At 46.3% G+C, this 12441-nt stretch overlaps 1 protein-coding gene across 2 annotated transcripts in view; it reads right to left on the reverse strand.

Annotated features, from left to right (window-relative positions):
• adamts3 (ADAM metallopeptidase with thrombospondin type 1 motif, 3) overlaps positions 1-12441 on the reverse strand; it is a 224615-nt gene that overhangs the window by 126996 nt on the left and 85178 nt on the right. For both annotated transcript variants that reach the window (XM_052479894.1, XM_052479893.1), the window contains exons 9-10: positions 11054-11197; positions 7253-7385 (exon numbers count right to left, since the gene is read on the reverse strand). In XM_052479894.1, the coding sequence (XP_052335854.1) occupies positions 7253-7385; positions 11054-11197 (277 nt within the window). The remainder of the gene's footprint in view (positions 1-7252; positions 7386-11053; positions 11198-12441) is intronic.

Genomic DNA, 12441 nt, shown 5'->3' on the forward strand with positions numbered 1-12441 from the left:
ACTGCATTCTATATACTCCTCTGTAAACTGGTCATCTCTGTATACCCGTCGCAAGACCCACTGGTTGATGCTTATTTATAAAACCCTCTTAGGCCTCACGCCCCCATCTGAGATATCTACTGCAGCCCTGATCCTCCACATACAACACCCATTCTGCCAGTCACATTCTGGTCCCCAAAGCACACACATCCCGGGTCGCTCCACTTTTCAGTCCGCTACAGCTAGCGACTGGAACGAGCTGCAACAAACACTCAAACTGAACAGTTTGATCTCAATCTCTTCATTCAAAGACTCAATCATGGACACTCTTACTGACAGTTGTGGCTGCTTTGCGTGATGTATTGTTGTCTCGACCTTCTTGCCCTTTGTGCTGTTGTCTGTGCTCAATAATGTTTGTACCATGTTTTGTGCTGCTACCATGTTGTATTGCCGCCATGTTGCTACTATGCTTCCCTCTATTTAGAGTCAGTCTAACCCCCCGTGAGGTATGACTTCCCTCTCTTTAGTCAGTCTACCCCCCGTGAGGTATGACTTCCCTCTCTTTAGTCAGTCTACCCCCCGTGAGGTATGACTTCCCTCTCTTTAGTCAGTCTACCCCCCGTGAGGTATGACTTCCCTCTCTTTAGTCAGTCTACCCCCCGTGAGGTATGACTTCCCTCTCTTTAGTCAGTCTAACCCCCCTAGAGGAATGACTCTCCTCTCATTACAGTCTAACCCCCCTAGAGGAATGACTCCCCTCTCATTAGTCAGTCTACCCCCTAGAGGAATGACTCCCCTCTATTTAGAGTCAGTCTAACCCCAGGCTCTCCACGTATTGTATTAATGGGGACCAGGTTTAGTCTAACCTTTGTCGTGACCCAAGCACAGTGTACCTAACCTTCTCCAGAGGTTAGACATTTGCCTGATGCGTGGTAGAATTCTGGTCTATGGGAAGTACCCCAAAATGGCATTGACCGGGTTGGGGGCTACCAGCTGTATTACACAGATGTGAGAATGCCTCAAGAAATGTGGTCCCAGAGGCCACTCCAAGATTGGCATGACAAAACATGTGTCCCACAGTCGCTGGACTCCGGTGGCATCTCAAACACTCGGGGTCAACTTTTGGGTATATTTTTGACAATCTGTCACTTGAGTAATGGACACGATGCAAAACCTTAAACTGAATTAGCCCATGCCTTATGTAAAACGATGATGTGTGGATACGCTCAACTTTGTTACCATATATCATTGGGTAGCTTGCCACCCATGTCTTGCTCCATGCAGATTTTGTATCTGCAAAGGAAGGTGGCTTAATGTTCTGTATTATGTCATATAATCTATGTGTAGCTCAGTTGGTAGAGCATGGCGCTTGTAACGCCAGGGTAGTGGGGTCGATCCCCGGGACCACCCATACGTAGAATGTATGCACACATGACTAAGTCGCTTTGGATAAAAGCGTCTGCTAAATGGCATATATTATTATATTATTATATTATCTAGAGATTGTGATTGTGCCCTTCAGATATGGGTTAATATCTAAGCACCTCTGGACTGGACACTTCCCATTCCAAATTACAACATTTTCAGACAAGATAGAACTGCCAAAGGGGGCGGTGTTGCAATCTACTGCAAAGATAGCCTGCAGAGTTCTGTCCTACTATCCAGGTCTGTACCCAAACAATTTGAACTTCTACTTTTAAAAATCCACCTCTCTAAAAACAAGTCTCTCACCGTTGCCGCCTGCTATAGACCACCCTCTGCCCCCAGCTGTGCTCTGGACACCATATGTGAACTGATTGCCCCCATCTATCTTCAGAGCTCGTGCTGCTAGGCGACCTAAACTGGAACATGCTTAACACCCCAGCCATCCTACAATCTAAACTTGATGCCCTCAATGTCACTCAAATTATCAATGAACCTACCAGGTACCCCCCCCCAAAGCCTTAAGCACGGGCACCCTCATAGATATCATCCTAACCAACTTCCCCTCTAAATACACCTCTGCTGTCTTCTACCAAGATCTCAGCGATCACTGCCTCATTGCCTGCATCCGTAATGGGTCAGCGGTCAAACGACCTCCACTCATCACTGTAAAACGCTCCCTGAAACACTTCAGCGAGCAGGCCTTTCTAATCGACCTGGCCGGGGTATCCTGGAAGGATATTGATCTCATCCCGTCAGTAGAGGATGCCTGGATATTTTTTTAAATGCCTTCCTAACCATCTTAAATAAACATGCCCCATTCAAGAAATTTAGAACCAGGAACAGATATAGCCCTTGGTTCTCCCCAGACCTGACTGCCCTTAACCAACACAAAAACATCCTATGGCGTTCTGCATTAGCATCGAACAGCCCCTGTGATATGCAGCTATTCAGGGAAGCTAGAAACCGTTATACACAGGCAGTTAGAAAAGCCAAGGCTAGCTTTTTCAAGCAGAAATTTGCTTCCTGCAACACTAACTCAAAAAGTTCTGGGACACTGTAAAGTCCATGGAGAATAAGAACACCTCCTCCCAGCTGCCCACTGCACTGAAGATAGGAAACACTGTCACCACTGATAAATCCACCATAATTGAGAATTGAGAATTTCAATAAGCATTTTTCTACGGCTGGCCATGCTTTCCACCTGGCCACTCCTACCCCGGTCAACAGCACTGCACCCCCAACAGCAATTCGCCCAAGCCTTCCCCATTTCTCCTTCTCCCAAATCCATTCAGCTGATGTTCTGAAAGAGCTGAAAAATCTGGACCCCTACAAATCAGCCGGTCTAGACAATCTGGACCCTTTCTAAAATTATCTGCCGAAATTGTTGCCACCCCTATTACTAGCCTGTTCAACCTCTCTTTCGTGTCGTCTGAGATTCCCAAAGATTGGAAAGCAGCTGCGGTCATCCCCCTCTTCAAAGGGGGACACTCTTGACCCAAACTGCTACAGACCTATATCTATCCTACCATGCCTTTCTAAGTAAGGTCTTCGAAAGCCAAGTCAACAAACAGATTACCGACCATTTCGAATCTCACCATACCTTCTCTGCTATGCAATCTGGTTTCAGAGCTGGTCATGGGTGCACCTCAGCCACGCTCAAGGTCCTAAACGATATCTTAACCGCCATCGATAAGAAACATTACTGTGCAGCCGTATTCATTGATCTGGCCAAGGCTTTCAACTCTGTCAACCACCACATCCTCATCGGCAGACTCTACAGCCTTGGTTTCTCAAATGATTGCCTCGCCTGGTTCACCAACTACTTCTCTGATAGAGTTCAGTGTGTCAAATCAGAGGGTCTGCTGTCCGGACCTCTGGCAGTCTCTATGGGGGTGCCACAGAGTTCAATTCTTGGACCGACTCTCTTCTCTGTATACATCAATGAGGTCGCTCTTGCTGCTGGTGAGTCCCTGATCCACCTCTACGCAGACGACACCATTCTGTATACTTCCGGCCCTTCTTTGGACACTGTGTTAACAACCCTCCAGGCAAGCTTCAATGCCATACAACTCTCCTTCCGTGGCCTCCAATTGCTCTTAAATACAAGTAAAGTCACCCCCAAAACCAATTTCTTTGGCCGCCTCTCCTTCCAGTTCTCTGCTGCCAATGACTGGAACGAACTACAAAAATCTCTGAAACTGGAAACACTTATCTCCCTCACTAGCTTTAAGCACCAACTGTCAGAGCATCTTACAGATTACTGCACCTGTACATAGCCCACCTATAATTTAGCCCAAACAACTACCTCTCCCCCAACTGTATTTAATTTATTAATTTATTTTGCTCCTTTGCACCACATTATTTTTATTTCTACTTTGCACATTCTTCCATTGCAAAACTACCATGCCAGTGTTTTACTTGCTATATTGTATTTACTTTGAAACCATGGCCTTTTTTGCCTTTACCTCCCTTCTCACCTAATTTGCTCACATTGTATATATACTTGTTTATACTGTATTATTGACTGTATGTTTGTTTTACTCCATGTGTAACTCTGTTGTTGTATCTGTCGAACTGCTTTGCTTTATCTTGGCCAGGTCGCAATTGTAAATGAGAACTTGTTCTCAACTTGCCTACCTGGTTAAATAAAGGTGAAATAAAAATAAAATAAAATAGTAGGCTTGAGTGGAAATTATATATATATATAACTCAGACACACACACACACAAACCCATGCCATCCACCACAAAGCACCAGGGCAGACCAACCAGTCAAATAGTAAAGAATAATACACATGGTCCTTTGGGAGTATAAAATTGTATGTATTAAACATGCTCACAGTATGTTAGTAGGGTATCCTACTAAGGCATGGAAAGAGCGCTCAGCCCTAGCCTTAGGTAGCGACTAGGCTAATTATTACCGCACCACCTAGCACCGTCGCTGTACAGCCGCAGCTAGTTGGTAAAAGCTAATTGTGCCATGTACTGTAAATAAAATACTATTCAAACGATATTGTCCTTGTGAAAACATGTCACCCTATACATATCATCATTGTTCAGAACGTTAAGTTACTGGATGAATAATTGTAATTTTTTGGGGCAGCGGGCACGTTTCTAATCAAGATATGAATTCACTAGTTGGTCCTTGTTCGCGTTAGCACGGCTAGTGCAGGGTCACGGTATGAGACCACAATGGCTAGTTAATATTATGTCGCCAGTCCTCCTATGGATGTAGGTGCGCGACAATGTATTCTTTGGTCTTGGTTGGGTCTAAGTATGTCTTCTGCTCGCTAGAGAGAGTAGTGATCTTCTGTACAGCTGGGTAAAGAATGCCGAACTTGGTGTTACGACAGCGGTGTAGGAGCCCCCTCACCTCGTTAAAGGCTGACCTCTTCTTCATGACTGCCGCCATGTAGTCGGGGTAAATGCGAATATTCTGGCTGTCGTGGGTGATGGGAGCCGCTCGCGCTGCTTTAGAGGAAACTACTATGGGTCTGGGTGGCTCCCCATTCTTCTGTGCGGACTGTATGCTTATGTGCGCACGGTCAAGGGTGGGGGTGTAATCGAGGCCCCGTTCCCCGGGCGCTGTCTCTTCTCAAGGTCCTCAACCTTGGAAGTGAGTTTGATGACATCTAATGATAGCTGGGTGACTTCCTCTTCCAGTGTCACCACTTTGTCGGAGTAAATATTTGCGCTATTCAGACAGGTGTCATGTCTCGCCAAGTCGATCTTTATGTTGACCTCCGTGGCGAGAATAACTATTTGTGCGGATAGGTCAGTGGATAGTGACTCCACCTTAGCCAGCACAGTCTGTTCAGATTTAATGATAGCCACCATTACCATGGCTAGGTCGGGGGATCCGAGTCTGTGTCAGGTGAACCTGCTTCAGCAGAGGCCTGCTCCTTTGTGGCCGTTGTTGTTTCGACATTTTACGATTTAAAAGGCCAACATTTTCAGAAAAAAAGCCAGATTAGTAAATGTTACAAAATGAACACCGTGGGTGTCACGACTTCGGCTGAGGTCGGCTCCTCTCCTTGTTTGGGCGGCGTTAGGCTGTCGACGTCACCGGCTTTCTAGTCATCACCGACCCATTTTTCCTTTTGTTTTGTCTTGATTATGCACACCTGATTTCTATTCCCTTATTATGTTCCTTTATTTAACCTCTCGTCTACCTTTCTGTTTTGTCCATGATTGTTTTGTGTTACTGTGGGTGTTGGAGGGTTTTCTCGATACGTGATGTTTCCTTGTTGGAGATATTCCGTTTTTTTTGTATTAATGTTTTGAGTAAAGACTTTTGTGTTTTTCCTCAAACCTGTGTCCTGCGCCTGACTCCGACAACGAGCCCAGCACATTGTTACAGTGGGGGAGGTGATGGTCAAGTATTAATGGAAATTGTTCGGAGCGCATCTTCATATGTTGCTGGTCACCAGCGCCCCCACAGCTAATTCTGTAGAAAATAGTAAATTAACAGTTGAACTCAGTAAATAACGATTGAGATCGGATTCCTCTGGAGTCGCCAGACACTATGGAGCTCGTTAAGAAACAAACACTGTTCACCATGACTCAGGAATGAAGAACACATTTTAAGCTGCATTTTGATGAAAGCCTTAAATCAACGAAACAGGAAATAATGATCTGAGTTCAGAGAGTGGCATGGAGCAGAGAGCTCTGTCAGTCTGGATGTTTATTCCCAGGGACCACCCATGGAGCAGAGAGCTCTGTCAGTCTGGATGTTTATTCCCAGGGACCACCCATGGAGCAGAGAGCTCTGTCAGTTTGGATGTTTATTCCCAGGGACCACCCATGGAGCAGAGAGCTCTGTCAGTCTGGATGTTTATTTCCAGGGACCACCCATGGACCACCCATGGACATGACCAAGTCGCTTTGCGTCTGCTAAATGGCATATATGAATTGCCACAATGTATTCAGATCTATCTTATTAGCATTGGTTCTGGATAGTTTTTAATTACTCAAACTTTTAGCGTCACAATTCTTCTATGCCCCTGCATGATCCCCCACCTCTAATCTCCTTGCTGAAACTATTTCCCTGATAAACAGACACAATATACACTTTATATACATCAGTATGTGGACACCCCATCATACACTATATACAGTTGAAGTGTATATATAGTGTGTGTGTACAGTTAAAGTCAGATGTTTACATACACCTTAGCCAAATACATTTAAACTTAGTTTTTCACAATTCCTGACATTTAATCCTAGTAAAAATTCCATGTTTTAGGTCAGTTAGGATTACCACTTTATTTTAAGAATGTGAAATGTCAGAATAATAGCAGAGAATTATTTAGACCACACAAGCTCACAGAGCAGGACTGCCGAGTGCTGAAGCACCTAGTGATTAAAAATTGTCTGTCCTCAGTTGCAACACTCACTACCGATTTCCAAACTACCTCTGGAAGCAACGTCAGCACAAGAACTGTTCGTCAGGAGCTTTATGAATTGGGTTTCCATTGCCAAGCAGCCGCACACAAGCCTAAGATCACCATGAGCAATGCCAAGCATCGGCTGGAGTGATGTGAAGCTCACCGCCATTAGACTCTGGAGCAGTGGAAACACGATCTCTGGAGTGATGAATCACGCTTAACCATCTGGCAGTCCGATGGATTAATCTGGGTTTAACAGATGCCAGGGTAAGGCTACCTGGCCCAGTGCATAGTGCCAACTGTAAAGCAGTTTGGTCATGTGTATTTCCCTCCAACACAGAGGTTATATTTCTCTGCTCTTCAAAGGGATATCTGAGCGGAAGGGAGTCTGAAGTATCAGACAGCTCTATAGGGTATCTCTGTCTCCCTACTAGACTAGACGATGTCCGAGACCAAACTTACTGATGTGCAGATTTTGTATCCGACTCCGAAGTCGAAGCGACACTGTTCATCCATGGAGTAGTTGATCCCTGGCAGCTCCGGCAGCTGGGGCCAGTCGTGTTTGAACGGGTCGTCCAGGAGACAGTCATACGAACTACGAGACACAAGAAGAGTTTCATTTCATTTTCAGAAATGTTGTTAAATGAATTTATTGTTTAACACTTGAACCGCTGTGACTCGAGGGACTGCCCCAAGCTAAGGGACTGCCCCAAGCTAAGGGACTGCCCCAAGCTAAGGGACTGCCCCAAGCTAAGGGACTGCCCCAAGCTAAGGGACTGCCCCAAGCTAAGGGACTGCCCCAAGCTAAGGGACTGCCCCAAGCTAAGGTCATTCTGACTGCAACACTCTAAACGCATTCATGAAGGTGTTAGGTAACATTAGAATATCATTTTCTTTTCATGTAAAAAAAAACAACTGTTCAATAAATTGTGTTGGAACAAGGTAACAAAGATGCACAGATAAATAATATAATAATAATAAGCATTTAAAATGACTTACAGTCAGGTCATACAATAATGAAAACCCTGGCGTTACAAGCGCCATGCTCTACCAACTGAGCTACAGAAGGACCAGATCTACTGTCCCTATTATATTGAGGTAGTATGTACATATGTCTATTATATTATAGCCATGATCTATGTCTCTATTATATTTTGACATACCAGGTGACTATGCAGCTATCTACTGATATATTAACAGAGTAGATACACTGTCACTATTATATTAAACAGAGGAGCAGCAGTGTAAAAAGAGGGGTTGGGGGGGAGGGGCACACAATGTAAATAGTCCAGGTAGACATTTGATTACCCGTTCAGGAGTCTTGTGACTTGGGGGTAAAAACTGTTGAGAAGCCTCTTGGTCCTAGACTTGGCACTCCGGTACCACTTGCCATGCGATAGCAGAGAGAACAGTCTATGACTAGGGTGGCTGGGGTCTTTGACAATTTTTAGGGCCTTCCTCTGACACTGCCTGGTGTAGAGGTCCAAGATGGCAGGAAGCTTGGCCCCAGTGATGTACTGGGCCGTATGCACTACCCTCTGTAGTGCCTTGCAGTCGAAGGCCAAAGCAGTTGCTGTACCAGGCAGTGATGTTGCAGCTGTAGAACCTTTTGAGGATCTCAGGACCCATGCAAATCTTTTTAGTTCCTGAGGGGGAAATAGGCTTTGTCGTGCCCTCTTTGTATTTGTTTGGAATATGATTAATTTCAGAGAGACAAATTATCATGTTTTTTTAGCAAAATGCTGTACATCTGCCTCCCTCTCAGATAAATAAGTAATACTGCTAGGTTTTACCAATGACTGTATCCATGATTGGACAAAGCCATTGATCAGGTGACACCATGCAATAGATGCTAAAAGATCCACATATGATGCAATCTCTATTGCACTCAACACTCCCTTTCCCACTAGGACAAAAGGAACACCTACGTTAGAATGCTGTTCATTGACTACAGCTCAGTGTTCAACACCATAGTGCCCTCAAAGCTCATCACTAAGTTAAGGACCCTGGGATAAAACACATCCCTCTGAAACTGGATCCTGGATTTCCTCACGGGCCGCCCCCTGGTGGTAAGCGTTGGTAACAACACATCCGCCGCGCTGATCCTCAACACTGGGGCCCCTCAGAGGTGTGTGCTTAGTCCTCTCCTGTACTCCCTGTTCACTCATGACTGCATGGCCAGGCACGACTCCAACACCATTAAGTTTGCCAATGACACCGACAACGACAAGACGGCCTATAGGAAGGAGGTCAGAGACCTGGTCGTGTGGTGCCAGGACAAAGGAGATGATTGTGGACTACAGGAAAAAGAGGACCGAGCACATCCCCATTCTCATCGATGGGGCTGTAGTGGAGCAGGGTGAGAGCTACAAGTTCCTTGGTGTCCACATCACCAACAAACTAACATGGTCCAAGCACACCAAGACAGTCGTGAAGAGAGCATGACAAAATATTTTCCCCCTCGAGAGACTAAAAAGATATGGCATGGGTCCTCAGATCATAAAAAAGGTTCTACAGCTGCACCATCGAGAGCATCCGGTTGCATCACTGCCTGGTATGGCAATTGCTCGGCCTCCGACCGAAAGGCACTAAAGAGGGTAGTGAGTATGGCCCAGTACATCACTGGGGCAAAACTTTCTGCCATCCAGGACCACTCTACCAGGCGGTGTCAGAAGGCCCTAAAATTGCCAAAGACTCCAGCCACCCTAGTCATAGACTGTCCTCTCTGCTACTGCACGGCAAGTCTAGGTCCAAGAGGCTTCTTAACAGTTTCCACCCCCAAGCCATATAACACCTGAACAGCTAATCAAAGGGCTACCCAGAGCCCTCTCTTACGCAGCTTCTACTCTCCGTTTATTATCTATGCACAGTCACTAACTCTACCTCCATGTACATATTACCTCAATTACCCCGATTAACCGGTGCCCCCGCACATTGACCCTGTACCGGGACCCCCTGTATATAGCCTCCACATTGACTATGTACTGGTACCCCCTGTATATAGCCTCCAAATCAAATCAAATTTATTTATATAGCCCTTCGTACATCAGCTGATATCTCAAAGTGCTGTACAGAAACCCAGCCTAAAACCCCAAACAGCAAACAATGCAGGTGTAAAAGCACGGTATGTACTGGTACCCCCTGTATATAGCCTCCACATTGACTCTGTACCGGTACCCCCTGTATATAGTCTCCACATTGACTCTGTACCGGTACCCCCTGTATATAGCCTCCACATTGACTCTGTACCGGTACCCCCTGTATATAGCCTCCACATTGACTCTGTACCGGTACCCCCTGTATATAGCCTCCACATTGACTCTGTACCGTATATAGTACCCCCTGTATATAGCCTCCACATTGACTCTGTACCATTGACTCTGTACCCCCTGTATATAGCCTCCACATTGACTCTGTACCGGTACCCCCCTGTATATAGCCTCCACATTGACTCTGTACCGGTACCCCTGTATATAGTCTCCACATTGACTCTGTACCGGTACCCCTGTATATAGTCTCCACATTGACTCTGTACCGGTACCACCTGTATATAGCCTCCACATTGACTCTGTACCTGTATATAGCCTCCACATTACCCCATGTATATAGCCTCCACATTGACTATGTATGTACCTCCACATTGACTCTGTATACCCTGTATATAGCCTCCACATTGACTCTGTACCTGTATATAGCCTCCACATTATCCCCTGTATATAGCCTCCACATTGACTCTGTACCGGTACCCCCTGTATATAGTCTCCACATTGACTCTGTACCGCCTCCACATTGACTCTGTACCGGTACCCCATGTATATAGCCTCAACCTTAAGAAGATGTTTCAGTAACAGTAAAGTATTAGTTTCAGTAACAGTAAAGTAATAGTATTAGTTACAATAACAGCAATCGTAAAAATATCAGTTTTAGTAACAGTAAAGTAATAGTATTGTTTTTGTAACAGTAAAATAATAGTAATAGTATTAGTTATAATAACAGCAATAGTAAAAGTATCAGTTATAATAACAGCAATAGTAAAAGTATCAGTTATAGTAACAGTAAAGTAATAGTAGTAGTGTTTGTTTTAGTAACAGTAAAGTAATAGTATGGTTTTAGTAATAGTATTGTTTTAGTAACAGTAAAGTAATAGTATTAGTAATAGTACACGTATTAGTGATAGTATTAATATTAGTAATGGTAGAGTAAATGTAACATACTAGTAAAGTAACAATACTTGTAAAAGTAGGTTAATAGAAGGTAACATACTGTATATATCTCTTGAGCTCCTGTCCACTACACATGGACCAGTGGTATCGGTGGAAGGCAGCTTGAACCAGTGGAGCCATCACACTCCCCATGGCTGTCTCGTCCCCACAACGATTACCCTGACCATCATGCTCCATACCCAGCCTTTACACACACAAGAAAGAGAGAGAGTTAGGGACGTTGTCATGGACCTTGATTCCTAATAAGATTTAATTTGACTTAGAGAATATGTTACCTGTCCAGCTCCCCACTTCCCCTCCAGCTCCTCTGGGTTCCCCACTACCTCTCCAGCTCCCCACTACCTCTCCAGCTCCCCACTACCTCTCCAGCTCCCCACTACCTCTCCAGCTCCTCTGGGTTCCCCACTACCTCTCCAGCTCCCCACTTCCTCTCCAGCTCCTCTGGGTTCCCCACTACCTCTCCAGCTCCCCACTACCTCTCCAGCTCCTCTGGGTTCCCCACTACCTCTCCAGCTCCCCACTTCCCTCCAGCTCCTCTGGGTTCCCCACTACCTCTCCAGCTCCCCACTACCTCTCCAGCTCCTCTGGGTTCCCCACCAGCTCCCCACCCCTCCAGCTCCCCACTTCCCCTCCAGCTCCTCTGGGTTCCCCACTACCTCTCCAGCTCCCCACTACCTCTCCAGCTCCTCTGAGTTCCCCACTTCCCCTCCAGCTCCCCGCTTCCCCTCCAGCTCCTCTGGGTTCCCCACTACCTCTCCAGCTCCCCACTACCTCTCCAGCTCCCCACTACCTCTCCAGCTCCTCTGGGTTCCCCACTACCTCTCCAGCTCCCCACTACCTCTCCAGCTCCCCACTACCTCTCCAGCTCCTCTGGGTTCCCCACTACCTCTCCAGCTCCCCACTACCTCTCCAGCTCCTCTGGGTTCCCCACTACCTCTCCAGCTCCCCACTACCTCTCCAGCTCCTCTGGGTTCCCCACTACCTCTCCAGCTCCCCACTACCTCTCCAGCTCCCCACTACCTCTCCAGCTCCTCTGGGTTCCCCACTACCTCTCCAGCTCCCCACTACCTCTCCAGCTCCTCTGGGTTCCCCACTACCTCTCCAGCTCCCCACTACCTCTCCAGCTCCCCACTACCTCTCCAGCTCCTCTGGTGTCCCTATGGCCTGCCGCTCTACGGCCTGCCGCTCCATGGCCTGCCGCTCTATGGATGTTATGTCAGAGTGACGTAATTTGGGAGGAGGCAGGACATGATGTAATATCATAATAGAGGAGAGGCTGTAGAATAGGTGGGCCTGTCTCTGAAAGGTGGTTGATGCTAACGTCAGATCACAGAGGAGCCAACTGAACACAAAACCACTGAATAGATTATGGGAAACATTCTATTCCCACACTATGGAACCTTGAACCGCCCCCGTGTAAACACACAC

Source organism: Oncorhynchus keta, chromosome 25, assembly GCF_023373465.1.
Source record: "Oncorhynchus keta strain PuntledgeMale-10-30-2019 chromosome 25, Oket_V2, whole genome shotgun sequence".
In the NCBI taxonomy this organism is placed as follows: domain Eukaryota; kingdom Metazoa; phylum Chordata; class Actinopteri; order Salmoniformes; family Salmonidae; genus Oncorhynchus; species Oncorhynchus keta.